At 42.5% G+C, this 15,156-nt stretch overlaps 3 protein-coding genes across 3 annotated transcripts; all 3 read right to left on the bottom strand.

Moving 5' to 3' along the window:
• Positions 1-654: 654 nt before the first annotated feature.
• On the bottom strand, positions 655-3,282 carry LOC306829431 (protocadherin beta-15-like; the record flags this gene model as incomplete). The annotated part of the gene is made up of 1 exon (XM_079352473.1): positions 655-3,282. Exon 1 carries the CDS (start codon positions 3,058-3,060, stop codon positions 655-657), a length of 2,406 nt encoding a protein of 801 aa, XP_079208599.1. The 5' UTR covers positions 3,061-3,282.
• On the bottom strand, positions 3,106-10,876 carry LOC306829430 (protocadherin gamma-A12-like; the record flags this gene model as incomplete). The annotated part of the gene is made up of 3 exons (XM_079352472.1): positions 3,106-3,129; positions 4,473-6,494; positions 10,520-10,876. The coding sequence occupies 3 exons, from the start codon at positions 10,874-10,876 to the stop codon at positions 3,106-3,108; spliced, it is 2,403 nt and encodes an 800-aa protein (XP_079208598.1).
• A 100-nt stretch (positions 10,877-10,976) lies between these two features.
• Positions 10,977-15,078, bottom strand: LOC306829429 (protocadherin beta-15-like; the record flags this gene model as incomplete). Its single annotated transcript, XM_079352471.1, has 2 exons — positions 12,431-15,078; positions 10,977-11,055 (listed from the first exon to the last, which is right to left on the bottom strand). Exons 1-2 carry the CDS (start codon positions 14,884-14,886, stop codon positions 10,977-10,979), a joined length of 2,535 nt encoding a protein of 844 aa, XP_079208597.1. The 5' UTR covers positions 14,887-15,078.
• Positions 15,079-15,156: the final 78 nt, after the last annotated feature.

The raw sequence follows: 15,156 nt of genomic DNA, 5'->3' as shown, positions 1-15,156 counted from the left end.
AAAGAAGATGAAACCAGAAGGTCAAGGAAGGTTTATTTATACTGCCCCTTTCAGCGACAAAGGAATTCAAATTGTGTCACTCAAGACATATCTTTAATGTTCCCATTGCCTTTGTTTGGGGAAGAAGTAGGAAGCACAATTTAGCAATGGGGTAACAGCAGCAGTAACAAGAGAGGTAAACTAAGTCTGAACTGTATAATAACATCTGACAGACTTCAGCACCATGGACAGCGAAACTGGCTGAACATTGAACTGTCAACGAAAAAGTCGAGAGACATTCATGTAAATTTAGAGTAGTACATATAAAATATACAATATTGTTAAGACACGTCTTTACATGCTAAGTAAATTACTATAACATTTCAAAAGAGTTTGGAAAGGGATCGTCCCTTTAAGTGTGTTAGTGCAATTTTTACAAATGGGAGAGAGGGAATAGATAGTGTGGTGGTGTGAATAAAGCAGTATTTAATCAGATTGTATATTTTATAAAGGCTTTACTGTTTGGGCAAAAAGTCGTCAAGTAAATCTAGATCTAGATTCTTCAAGATCCAACGTATATTGTTGTTGTTTAATTCAAAATGAAGTGCAGGCACAAAAACATATCAATAAAAATGTTAAACAATGAACGCTTGAATACACCTCGAATGCAAGTTGTCATTTGAAACATGTTCCTACCTCAGGAGAGTCATCGCAGTCTCCAAAAACATCAGCAAAGTCTGTAGGACTTTTCCTCAGAGTCTGGTCAGCAGGCAGTGTGTTGTCATTGTAAGATGACACAAACTTAAAGTCACTGGTTCGAGACCCTGTCGTCAGGTAGGCGTCATAGTTGTAAGCGCTGCGTAAAGTCCCTGTGCCGTCAACATCTGCGTAATTAGGAGGCAGATAAGCGCTGGGGATGGCGACTGCTCCGTCAAACAACAGTCTGGGCTTTCTTCTGCGACAAAACCTCACACCCAGGATGATGATGATGAAGGTCAGAAAAAAGGTGGACACACACACCAGCGCGATGATCAGATAAGAGGTCAATTTGGAGTTCTTCTCGTCATAAGAAATGTCCTTCAGTTCTGGCACCTCAGCCAAGTTATCAGAAATCAGTAAATACATGGAACAGGTGGCAGACAGAGAGGGCTGTCCGTTATCTTTCACTGACACATTAAGGTTCTGTTTCATGCTGTCAGACTCAGAAATGTCCCGCTGGGTCCTGATCTCTCCACTGTGGACACCAATAGTGAAAAGACCCGGATCAGTGGATTTCACTATATGATAGGACAGCCAGGCGTTCTGTCCGGAGTCCGCGTCCACCGCGATCACTTTGGACACCAGAGAGCCTCCGTGTGCAGCTTTGGGGACCAGCTCGGTCATGAAGGAGTTGCCCTCCGGGGAGGGGTACAGTATCTGAGGAGAGTTGTCATTCACATCTGATATGAACACACTCACGGTCACGTTGCTGCTGAGCGGAGGAGAACCGTTGTCTCTGGCCATCACGTGCACCTTAAAGCTCCTGAACTGTTCATAATCAAACGACCTCACAGCGTGGATCACCCCCGTGTCTCCGTTCACTGACACATAGGAGGACACCGGGGCACCGTTCACCTCACCGGATAACAGAGAATAAATCACTGTACCGTTCTGTCTCCAGTCGGGGTCTCGAGCACTAACGGAACATAAAGTGGAGCCAGGTTTGTTATTTTCACTCACATATGCGCTGTACGACTGTTCCTCAAACACAGGTGGGTTGTCGTTGATGTCTGCTACAGACAACTGAACACTTTTAGAGGAGGACAGAGGTGGAGAGCCCTCATCAGTGGCAGTGATTGTAATGTTGTAATCAGACACTAGTTCACGGTCCAGTTGTCCTGTGCTCACCACAGAATAATAGTTTTTAATAGAAGGAACCAACTTAAAAGGGACATTTTGCTGAATGGAGCAGCGCACCTGTCTGTTAGACTCAGAGTCTCTGTCCTGCACATTAATGATGCCAACCTCTATACCAGGTGACACGTTCTCAGGTATGGGGTTAGTCAGTGATTTCAGATAAATCATTGGAGCGTTATCATTCATGTCCATAATGTCAATGACTAAAGTTGCGTATGACGCCAATCCTAACCCATCTTTCGCACTAATCTGCATTTCATATGACGATTCTTTTTCATAATCAATAGATCCAGCGACCTTAATCTCTCCTGTTTTAGAATCCAGGGAGAAAACTTGGTTGTCATCTGAAACATCATTAAATCCATAAGTTATTTCACCATTTAAACCTTCGTCTGCATCAGTAGCACTCACTGTGAGTACCACAGTATCTAATGGAGAGTTTTCAGGGAGACTGGCTTTATAGACGGCCTGACTGAACACTGGTACATTATCATTAGCATCCAGTACAGTGACGTGTATGACTACAGTCCCTGATCTCCGAGGAGAGCCTCCATCAAATGCAGTGAGCAACAACATGAGCTCTTTTTTGTCCTCTCTGTCTAATTCTTTGTCTAAAACTAATTCACCATATTTTCGGCCACTTCCCTTTGTCTGGACATTTAATTTGAAATGGTCATTCTGCTGTAAAGAATATCCTTGAACAGCATTTTCTCCAATATCTCCATCTTGTGCCTCATCCAATAAAAAACGTGCACCCTTATCTGCCATTTCATGGATATCAAATGTAAGCGACTCTTCTTTAAACTGAGGTGAATTGTCGTTGATATCTTGAACGCGGATATTAATACGGTGCACCTCTAAAGGATTTTCCAGAACGAGTTCCTGTTTCACAACACACGATGCTCGTTTCGCACAAAGCCCTTCTCTGTCAATCCTTTCTTGTACGATCAAGTCTCCTGTGTTGAGATTCACCCCACAGTACTTTACACTGTTATCCTCGGTGTCAATGCGAGCCTTCCGAGCAGACAGTCTGCCAGATTCAAGCCCCAGATCCTTCGCGATATTTCCAATTACAGATCCACGTTTCATCTCCTCCGGGATAGAGTAGCTCACATCTCCATAAACGAGGAGGGCCAGAAAAACAACAGCATGGCCGAAATGCAGCGTGAAGCTGCTGTATCCCATTGTTACTGCCAAAAAGATTAGCCACAAATAATTATTGACTGCAGATCAAACTCTGTGAACAAATATTTCCTTTGAGCAATAAAAACACAAGCATCCAACACAAAGCGGGTTTTGCAACTGCGGTACAAAAGCAGAGTCAAGCTTTTCAATCGATGAGATAGAAGGGTGGAGAATGATCGAGCCTTCACGTTTGCTAGTACACACTGACACCATGAGTATATATGTAGGTATAACAGCAAGACGGAAAAAAAATTCATCTAATGTTTCGGAAAAATACCTATTTCATGCTCCATATAAACAAAAACAGATTTATTCCAACTATGTCTCGGAAAGACACATTGACTATTTTGGATTTCCCATAAAAATGAAGTGATTTACTTCATAAATAAAATGCAGCACTTCCTACTATTCGGTGATGCTTCATCACGAAATTCACTCACTTCATGGCTTATGAATCAAAAATTAAAGCATTTGTCCCGTTGACACCAATCATTTTTTTCTCCATAGCCTACGTGGTCTATCACAACCAACCTCATTCCACTCGCAGATCACATTATAAAGGTTCAATATTCAGTCTCATCATATTGCTAAAAAAAGGTTAACTTTCTCGTCAAAGCATCAGAAACTCAAAGGGACCGACAAGAATCTAGAAAGCTTTCCCCATGCTTACATTATGAAGATATTAAACAAGCAATGACGGCAATGGGACAACAGCAGCAAAAGAGAAAGAGGTAAGATGTATCAAAAATGTACCACAACGTCAGACAGAGTTCAGCACCAAGGACAGTGACACTTTAAATTGTCGTGAAAGAAAACGACAGATGAGGGAATAACAGTTTTAGAAATAACAAATCAGAACAAAATTTTTCAAATTTGCCAAATAGTTGACAGCTTAAATGTATTTAACAAACATTATAGAGAGCTAAGACATGCATCTGTGTCTGTGTCTCTTGTGAATGGGTATAATCAGAATGAAAAGTTGTGATGGGACGTAAATGTATCTCCAAATGTTCGACGTTACAAAGAAAATCTTGAAAACAATGACAGCCAAAGATGGCTGTGATTATTTGCTGTGTATTCATTCAGATATATCTGTTTAAAATTTGTAATAGAAAAAGCGAAATGAGACAACAAATCAAGAAGCAGTCACGCAAAAAAAATATTTCATTAAACCAGGGAACAAAATATGTTAGAAAAGCTTGATGTTTGGGCAATAAGATCTCAAGTAGGAACAGATCAAGAAAGATACTATCAGATGAAACTGGAATCTACGCTCAACAAATATCCAGCTCCAAGAATCCTTTTTAAACTGAAAACATACAATTTCAAAATGTACAAGCGTCAGTAAAGAACAACACAAGCAAATGTGAAAAACGATGCTGAAAAAAGGCAAGCATGGAACATTTTCCTACCTCAGGAGAATCATCACAGTCTCCAAAAACATCAGCAAAGTCTGTAGGACTTTTCCTCAGAGTCTGGTCAGCAGGCAGTGTGTTGTCATTGTAAGAGGACACGAACTTAAAGTCACTGGTTCGAGACCCTGTCGTCAGGTAGGCGTCATAGTTGTAAGCGCTGCGTAAAGTCCCTGTGCCGTCAACATCTGCGTAATTAGGAGGCAGATAAGCGCTGGGGATGGCAACTGCTCCGTCAAACAACAGTCTGGGCTTTCTCCTGCGACAAAACCTCACACCCAGGATGATGATGATGAAGGTCAGAAAAAAGGTGGACACACACACCAGCGCGATGATCAGATAAGAGGTCAGTTTGGAGTTCTTCTCGTCATAAGAAATGTCCTTCAGTTCTGGCACCTCAGCCAAGTTATCAGAGATCAGTAAATACATGGAACAGGTGGCAGACAGAGAGGGCTGTCCGTTATCTTTCACTGACACAATAAGGTTCTGTTTCATGCTGTCAGACTCAGAAATGTCCCGCTGGGTCCTGATCTCTCCACTGTGGACACCAATAGTGAAAAGACCCGGATCAGTGGATTTCACTATATGATAGGACAGCCAGGCGTTCTGTCCGGAGTCCGCGTCCACGGCTATCACTTTGGACACCAGAGAGCCTCCGTGTGCAGCTTTGGGGACCAGCTCGGTCATGAAGGAGTGGCCCTCCGGGGAGGGGTACAGTATCTGAGGAGAGTTGTCATTCACATCTGAAATGAACACACTCACGGTCACGTTGCTGCTGAGCGGAGGAGAACCGTTGTCTCTGGCCATAACGTGCACCTTAAAGCTCCTGAACTGTTCATAATCAAACGACCTCACAGCGTGGATCACCCCCGTGTCTCCGTTCACTGACACATAGGAGGACACCGGGGCACCGTTCACCTCACCGGAAAACAGAGAATAAATCACTGTACCGTTCTGTCTCCAGTCGGGGTCTCGAGCACTAACGGAACATAAAGTGGAGCCAGGTTTGTTATTTTCACTCACATATGCGCTGTACGACTGTTCCTCAAACACAGGTGGGTTGTCGTTGATGTCTGCTACAGATAACTGAACAGTTTTAGAGGAGGACAGAGGTGGAGACCCCTCGTCAGTGGCAGTGATTGTAATGTTGTAATCAGACACTAGTTCACGGTCCAGTTGTCCTGTGCTCACCACAGAATAATAGTTTTTAATAGAAGGGACCAACTTAAAAGGGACATTTTGCTGGATGGAGCAGCGCACCTGTCTGTTAGTCTCAGAGTCTCTATCCTGCACATTAATGATGCCCACCTCCGTACCAGGTGACACGTTCTCAGGTATAGGGTTAATCAGTGATTTTAGATATATTACTGGAGCATTGTCATTCACATCAGTGACATCGATTATCACTTTGGCGTAAGAGGTCAGACCTAGGCCATCTTTTGCTTGCACTCTCATGTCGAAGGAACTACTTTCTTCGAAATCAATCACACCATCGACTCGTATTTCTCCAGTTTTAGGATCAATTGAAAACACATTTACCTCGTCATCAGACACGTGACCAAAGTCATACGTCATATCTCCATTAACTCCTTCATCCGCATCTGTAGCACTTACTTTCATCACAATGGTATCAAAAGGAGAGTTTTCAGGCAGACTGGCTTTATAGACGGCCTGACTGAACACTGGGGCGTTATCATTAGCATCCAGTACAGTGACGTGTATGACTACTGTCCCTGATCTCTGAGGAGAGCCTCCATCTAAAGCTGTGAGGACCACATTTATTTCCTTCTGTTTCTCTCGATCAAGTGTATTCTCAAGCACAAGTTCAACTTTATTGCTGTCAACGGCAAGGATAAAGTTCTCGTTTCTCTGAAGGTTGTACCTTTGAACAGCATTTTGACCTATATCTGCGTCATGGGCCTCCTCGATAGAAAAGCGATTTCCCTTGTCAGCCGACTCGCTTATTTCCATTTCAATCATGTTTTCTCTAAATTTAGGCGAGTTGTCGTTTACATCTTGAACATGAATGCTAACACGTTGAAGCTCCAGAGGATTCTCTAAAACCAGATCTACTTTAACAACACACGAAGGTTTCTTGCCACAAAGGCTTTCTCTGTCCATTCTCTCCGATGTGATCAAATCTCCGGTATTCAGATTGATGTCACAGTACCTTTTCCGAGTTCCCTCAAAATCCAAACGGGCCTGTCGAGAAACAAAGGTCCTCAGATCAAGACCAAGATCTTTGGCTACATTCCCAATAACAGCCCCGCGTTTCATCTCTTCCGGAATAGAATAACTCAAGTCTCCATTAACGAGGTGCAGCGTTACAAAGAAGGAGGTGAAGAAGAAGATCGGATGAAGCGGTGAAAATCCTTTGTCTGTCATCCTGACTCAAAAGGCGCCTTCAGTCTTTGAAACTTCTTCTCTAGAGCGATTTAACACATTTATCCCACAAAACACTTCACGACTAAATACTGCAAATGATGCCTGGGTGCTCATAAGGATGTTTGCGGATTCAACCCTCCCCTGGAAAAATCCGACTGATAGTCATTCGGTGTCAGTGGGTGGACTCGTACTTGTTAAGTTTCTGTCAGCCAATAGCGACACCATGAGCCAATTTTTATCCCTACACTGTTATGTTGGGACCTTTTCTGCACACAGTCCATAAAAATAACGACGACATATCAACTGAAATACAGAAGTCCTGTACACAATATTTTTGAATTTATAATTGTAAGAGATTCAATCTGTGAAGATGACGGAGAATACACTGAGAACATGTTATCTTGTCCTCTACAATTTACAACTAATTCGATTTTAATGTCAACACTTCACCTCATTATCAAGAAGGTAGCCTGCAGCTGAAGTTTAATAAAGATGCGATATTCAGCACCATGGACAGCGTGAGGAGAAAAGTCATTTCAATTGCTTATTTTAAGCTGAGAACACATATCTAAAAAATGTTCTGTCAGAAGTTTAAGGACTCAAATAGTCTTCATGTGTTTGAAAATGTGAACAGCAAAATACCTTAAAATGTGAAGAGTTATTGTTCTTTTTGGAGGAAAAAAAATTATATTCTTATACCTCTATTTAATAACATGTAAAATACGAATTCAAAAATAATTAAGAAAACCTTTATTATATAAAACTTTTTTCATTGTTTAGTTGGATGTCACTGACAAATAGAAAGTTTACAAGGCAAGAGATTACAAATTTAAGGTTTTGCTCGTCCATTGGGTCAATTAATCTGAGGGGAGATAGTGTGGAAAAGAACATAAACAAACACTTCTGTCATGCTAGTTTATTACTTTTTCTCTTGTACTAAAGTCTACACTTTGATTTTCTAATCATGGTAAATTTTCTTAATGGATTTTAGAATTTGACTGACCCAACAACAGATATACAAATAGCCATCTATACAATTTAAAGGTAATTTGAATTGCTAAAAACTTAGTCATCTAAAACGTGTTGCCTGGCACAAGCTATATTTTCCTTTCCAAGACTACAAGTTTAATACGTATTCCCTGTCTCAACAAAGCTATTTCAATTGTTAGGGAGGTGAATAGAAGGTCTCCATCAAAGTCAAAGTTTTCTGAGAAAAAAGAGCAGGCAGAAACAACTCACTGGTCTGTATCTACTGACAGATTCTAGTTTCCAAAGGAAAAAAAAAAGAAAATTAATTCCAGAAAGTCAATATCCATGTGTACAACCACTTAATCAAATGTTTTAATTACTACTTGGAAAGAGATAATGTGTACATTAAGGAAGGTAGATCCAAGAACAGAATCTATCTAAAACTGCTATTCACAACAGAATGGAATGAACACCACTTCAACATGAGAAACAATCATAACAACACCAACAACAAAGACACCAACGAAGAATGAAAATGTTTCTCATACCTTTGAAAATCATTTAATACGAAGTGAAGAAACATTGCTGTTGACAAGATCAAGAAAAGATAACCAGGCAAGCCAAACTTATTCAAATTAAACGATTAAAGGTCCTACCTCTGGTGAAGAATCGAGGTCTTCAAAAGGGTCAGCAAAGTCTGTCGGGCTTTTCCTCAGAGTCTGGTCAGCAGGCAGTGTGTTGTCATTGTAAGAGGACACAAACTTAAAGTCACTGGTTCGAGACCCTGTCGTCAGGTAGGCGTCATAGTTGTAAGCGCTGCGTAAAGTCCCTGTGCCGTCAACATCTGCGTAATTAGGAGGCAGATAAGCGCTGGGGATGGCGACTGCTCCGTCAAACAACAATCTGGGCTTTCTCCTGCGACAAAACCTCACACCCAGGATGATGATGATGAAGGTCAGAAAAATGGTGGACACACACACCAGCGCGATGATCAGATAAGAGGTCAGTTTGGAGTTCTTCTCATCATAAGAAATATCCTTCAGTTCTGGCACCTCAGCCAAGTTATCAGAGATCAGTAAATACATGGAACAGGTGGCAGACAGAGAGGGCTGTCCGTTATCTTTCACTGACACAATAAGGTTCTGTTTCATGCTGTCAGACTCAGCAATGTCCCGCTGGGTCCTGATCTCTCCACTGTGGACACCAATAGTGAAAAGACCCGGATCAGTGGATTTCACTATATGATAGGACAGCCAGGCGTTCTGTCCGGAGTCCGCGTCCACCGCTATCACTTTGGACACCAGAGAGCCTCCGTGTGCAGCTTTGGGGACCAGCTCGGTCATGAAGAAGTTGCCCTCCGGGGAGGGGTAAAGTATCTGAGGAGAGTTGTCATTCACATCTGATATGAACACACTCACGGTCACGTTGCTGCTGAGAGGAGGAGAACCGTTGTCTCTGGCCATCACGTGCACCTTAAAGCTCCTGAACTGTTCATAATCAAACGACCTCACAGCGTGGATCACCCCCGTGTCTCCGTTCACTGACACATAGGAGGACACAGGGGCACCGTTCACCTCACCGGATAACAGAGAATAAATCACCGTACCGTTCTGTCTCCAGTCGGGGTCTCGAGCACTAACGGAACATAAAGTGGAGCCAGGTTTGTTATTTTCACTCACATATGCGCTGTACGACTGTTCCTCAAACACAGGTGGGTTGTCGTTGATGTCTGCTACAGATAACTGAACACTTTTAGAGGAGGACAGAGGTGGAGAGCCCTCGTCTGTGGCAGTGATTGTAATGTTGTAATCAGACACTAGTTCACGATCCAGTTGTCCTGTGCTCACCACAGAATAATAGTTTTTAATAGAAGGAACCAACTTAAAAGGGACATTTTGCTGAATGGAGCAGCGCACCTGTCTGTTAGTCTCAGAGTCTCTGTCCTGCACGTTAATGATGCCCACCTCTGTACCAGGTGACACGTTCTCAGGTATGGGGTTAGTCAGTGATTTCAGAAAAATTAGCGGGGCATTATCGTTTACGTCAGTGACAACAATAATAACTTTTGCGTCTGAAGAGAGACCATAACCATCTTTGGCCTCAACAAAAACCTCATATTTTGCTCCCTCTTCATAATCGATACTACCTGCTACACTAATCAGTCCGCTTTTCTCATCCAGTGATAACAGCTTTCTTGATTTATCAGATATTCGACTAAATTCATAGGTTACCTCTCCATTGATACCTTCATCTGCGTCAGATGCGCTCACAGTGATAACTGGGGTGTTGATAGGGGAGTTTTCCGCTAACGTTGCTGTATACACGGACTCAGTGAACACTGGGGCGTTATCATTAGCATCCAGTACAATGACTTGTATGACTACAGTCCCCGATCTTTGAGGAGAGCCTCCATCCACAGCTGTGAGCAATAATTTCATTTCCTGCTGCTCCTCTCGGTCTAACTCCTTATCCAAAACTAACTCACCGTATTTACTGCCAGCACTTGTAGTCTGAATTTTGAACACAAAGTGAGGATTCTGTTGCAAAATGTAGCTCTCGACTGAGTTAGTGCCGATATCTGCATCATGTGCAGCATTGATGCGAAACTTGGCTCCTTTGTCAGCTGATTCTCTAATTTCAAGCCTTATAATATCCTTCGGAAAAAATGGTGCATTGTCGTTGACGTCCTGCACCTGCAGAGAAAGCCGGTGTAACTCCAATGGATTCTCTAAGAGCAATTCCAATTTCAGAACACACAAAGGCTTTTCTCCACAGTGCTCCTCCCGGTCAATTCTTTCAGAAACGTACAAATCTCCGCTGCGAAGGTTCACCCCGCAGTAGTGTTTGTCGTTGCCCTCCATGTCAACACGAGCTTTACGAGCAGACAGTCTGCCAACCTCAAGGCCCAGATCCCTGGCGATATTTCCAATGACAGATCCGCGCTTCAGCTCCTCCTGGACAGAATAGCTCAGATCTCCGTGTGTGTAATGCACCCCAATAAAGAAAAAGACAAAGCCGCAGCTCTGAAGAGCGCCCCGTTCAAACATCATCCTCACAAAGTAGTCTTCAGGTTAGAATACGGTGGTTTCGAGCATTAAATCACCTTATTGTTTAGCCGATGAGCCAAGCATTTGTAGTCGGTATTGAAGGCTACAAAGACCACAGGGATGGTCGATCGAAGTACTGGGTGGTGTGCAAAACAGTCTGGACATCTGACTCCTTTGCTGGTCTATAGTGACACCGTGAGTACAAGTAAAACATAGCACTTTATTTTGAAATCCAAAGGAAGTACACTAAACTTAAATGCTTGAGAGAGCAGTTATAAAAGCTGTCATGAAGAAGTTTTAGGAGTCTGTCCTTCTCCTATTCAACATGAGATGTTTGTACTTTGCACTCAAAGAGGAAATGGACAGAATCTTGTGTAAACATTTCAAGGTGACAACTAACCAAAGACAATAAAGAGAAAACAATAACAAAAAACTGTTTCTGGGTAATTCTTAATGACAAAATCTAATGAGCTTTCATCCTGCAGGCTAACCTCAGGGACACAAGCTCCCACACTGATCCAGCCTTCAATTTCTCTTCCTTCCACAACACACATAAAGCACTGCTGTTATTTTATGTTCATCCAAGTGTATTTCAAATTAGAATCATAAATCTCTGCCAACTCAAACACATGTTTAAATATTTCAATTTGTTAGATGGCTGAGGTCAGCTGTTGATTACTAAAATGTTTTGAAAAAGAAAAAAATGCAGTGACATTTTAAAATGAATAGAACTTAAACTAAATACAATGAAACATTTGAGCAGCTGCTCTCAAATTGCACACGTCCACCACTTTTCAGTATAATTAATTCCGTTTCTGAAATCAAAAATGTGAAATCTCCATGTCAGTGGAATTGAAGCTTGCGGAATTACACCAATGGAGAAATATGAATTAATTTCATTCATGGTAGGATGCATTGAAAGACAGAGTTACAATTACTGATGAGCCCAATACTTCCAGGTTCACCTGATATGATTATTTCCTAAAGTTAGAAACATTGATGAGCAAGCTTCATATGAAACTAGGTATATCACATTCCTGCAGATAAAAAGAGTTCAAGTCTAAAAAACAACTAATCCTATTCATAATCCGAAGAACAAAACATCAACAATCATATGCTACAGTATATTTACGCTGAAAATGCATTCAAGGACCAACCTGGCATTTCAGCACCAGGGACAGAGGCAAAGAAAACTAGATTCAGCTCTTCTCAATACACAACAGGATCTTAATCAATGCAGAAATATATAAAAAAAAAAAAGCTGGATCTGAAGACCTATTTTTAAATATACAAAATGATTAATGTTTCATATCTGCACATATTTTAACTTCAACTGTTATATCACAATAGACTGTGGAGAATAATGAAAAAGGAGCCCAAACTGATTGAAACCTCCGACAGTTATAACCTGAAAGCTTCAATGTCCCCAAAGAAGAAACGCATGACAAACAGGAACCCCAAAGAGCTTGTAAGAACGTTTAGATTCAATTGAATAAGCCAAGGATAAAAAGACGTAAAAATTGAAAACTCAGGACCACTTGAACCGAAAAAGCCAACCTGGGGACGTTAAACAAAAGCTGAAAAATCACTGCTGCAAGAGATTTAGCGATGATTAATGTTCCTACCTCAGGAGAATCATCACAGTCTCCAAAAACATCAGCAAAGTCTGTCGGACTTTTCCTCAGAGTCTGGTCAGCAGGCAGTGTGTTGTCATTGTAAGAGGACACAAACTTAAAGTCACTGGTTCGAGATCCTGTCGTCAGGTAGGCGTCATAGTTGTAAGCGCTGCGTAAAGTCCCTGTGCCGTCAACATCTGCGTAATTAGGAGGCAGATAAGCGCTGGGGATGGCGACTGCTCCGTCAAACAACAGTCTGGGCTTTCTTCTGCGACAAAACCTCACACCCAGGATGATGATGATGAAGGTCAGAAAAAAGGTGGACACGCACACCAGCGCGATGATCAGATAAGAGGTCAGTTTGGAGTTCTTCTCGTCATAAGAAATGTCCTTCAGTTCTGGCACCTCAGCCAAGTTATCAGAGATCAGTAAATACATGGAACAGGTGGCAGACAGAGTGGGCTGTCCGTTATCTTTCACTGACACAATAAGGTTCTGTTTCATGCTGTCAGACTCAGAAATGTCCCGCTGGGTCCTGATCTCTCCACTGTGGACACCAATAGTGAAAAGACCCGGATCAGTGGATTTCACTATATGATAGGACAGCCAGGCGTTCTGTCCGGAGTCCGCGTCCACCGCTATCACTTTGGACACCAGAGAGCCTCCGTGTGCAGCTTTGGGGACCAGCTCGGTCATGAAGGAGTTGCCCTCCGGGGAGGGGTACAGTATCTGAGGAGAGTTGTCATTCACATCTGATATGAACACACTCACGGTCACGTTGCTGCTGAGAGGAGGAGCACCGTTGTCTTTGGCCATCACGTGCACCTTAAAGCTCCTGAACTGTTCATAATCAAACGACCTCACAGCGTGGATCACCCCCGTGTCTCCGTTCACTGACACATAGGAGGACAATGGGGCACCGTTCACCTCACCGGATAACAGAGAATAAATCACTGTACCGTTCTGTCTCCAGTCGGGGTCTCGAGCACTAACGGAACATAAAGTGGAGCCAGGTTTGTTATTTTCACTCACATATGCGCTGTACGACTGTTCCTCAAACACAGGTGGGTTGTCGTTGATGTCTGCTACAGATAACTGAACAGTTTTAGAGGAGGACAGAGGTGGAGAGCCCTCGTCTGTGGCAGTGATTGTAATGTTGTAATCAGACACTAGTTCACGGTCCAGCTGTCCTGTGCTCACCATAGAATAATAGTTTTTGATAGAAGGAACCAACTTAAAAGGGACATTTTGCTGAATGGAGCAGCGCACCTGTCTGTTAGTCTCAGAGTCTCTATCCTGCACGTTAATGATGCCCACCTCTGTACCAGGTGGCACGTTCTCAGGTATGGGGTTTGTCAGTGATTTCAGGTATATAAGCGGAGCATTATCATTAATGTCAGTGACATCAATTATCAACGTTGCATATGAAACTAAACCCAGACCATCTTTCGCGCTTATCTGCAATTCATAGGATGATTCTTTCTCATAATCAATGGCTCCAGCTACTCTCACTTCTCCCGATTGAGGATCTAAAGCAAAAACGTTGTTATTTTCATCTGACACGTGATCAAATCCATAAGTTATTTCACCATTTAAACCTTCGTCTGCATCGGTAGCACTGACTGTGAGAACCACAGTATCTAAAGGAGAGTTTTCAGGGAGACTGGCTTTATAGACGGCCTGACTGAACACTGGTACATTATCATTAGCATCCAGTACAGTGACGTGAATGACTACAGTCCCTGATCTCCGAGGAGAGCCTCCATCAAATGCAGTGAGCAACAACATGAGCTCTTTTTTGTCCTCCCTGTCTAATTCTTTGTCTAAAACTAATTCACAGTACTTTCTCCCCCCTGCTTTCGAATTTATATTTAAATTAAAATGATCATTCTGCTGAAGAGTATAGCCCTGAACAGAATTTTCTCCGATGTCTCCATCGTGTGCCTCTCCGAGGAGAAAACGTGCACCCTTAACTGCTGATTCATGAATTTCAATTTTAATTGAATCCTCTGTAAATTGGGGGAAATTGTCGTTGATATCTTGAACGCGGATATTAATACGGTGCACTTCTAAAGGATTTTCCAGAACGAGTTCCTGTTTCACAACACACGATGCTCGTTTCGCACAAAGCCCTTCTCTGTCAATCCTTTCTTGTACGATCAAGTCTCCTGTGTTGAGATTCACCCCGCAGTACTTCACACTGTTATCCTCGGTGTCAATGCGAGCCTTCCGAGCAGACAGTCTGCTAGATTGAAGTCCCAAATCGTTCGCGATATTTCCAATTACAGATCCACGTTTCATCTCCTCCGGGATAGAGTAGCTCACATCTCCATAAACGAGGAGGGCCAGAAAAATAACAGCAAGGCCAAAATGCAGCGTGAAGCTGCTGTATCCCATTGTTACTGCCAAAAAGATTAGCCACAAATAATCATTGACTGCAGATCAAACTCTGTGAACAAATATTTCCTTTGAGCAATAAAAAACACAAGAATCCAACACAAAGCGGGTTTTGCAACTGCGGTACAAAAGCAGAGTCAAGCTTTTCAATCGATGAGACAGAAGGGTGGAGAATGATCGAGGCTTCACGTTTGCTAGTACACACTGACACCATGAGTATATATGCAGGCATAACAGCAAGACGGAGAAATTCATTTCATCAAATACTGG

The sequence above is a fragment of the Symphodus melops genome (genome assembly GCF_947650265.1).
Source record: "Symphodus melops genome assembly, chromosome: 9".
NCBI classification, from domain to species: Eukaryota; Metazoa; Chordata; class Actinopteri; order Labriformes; family Labridae; genus Symphodus; species Symphodus melops.
The sequence above is the reverse complement of the archived record's forward strand: the minus strand, read 5'-3'. Positions and strand labels throughout refer to the sequence as shown.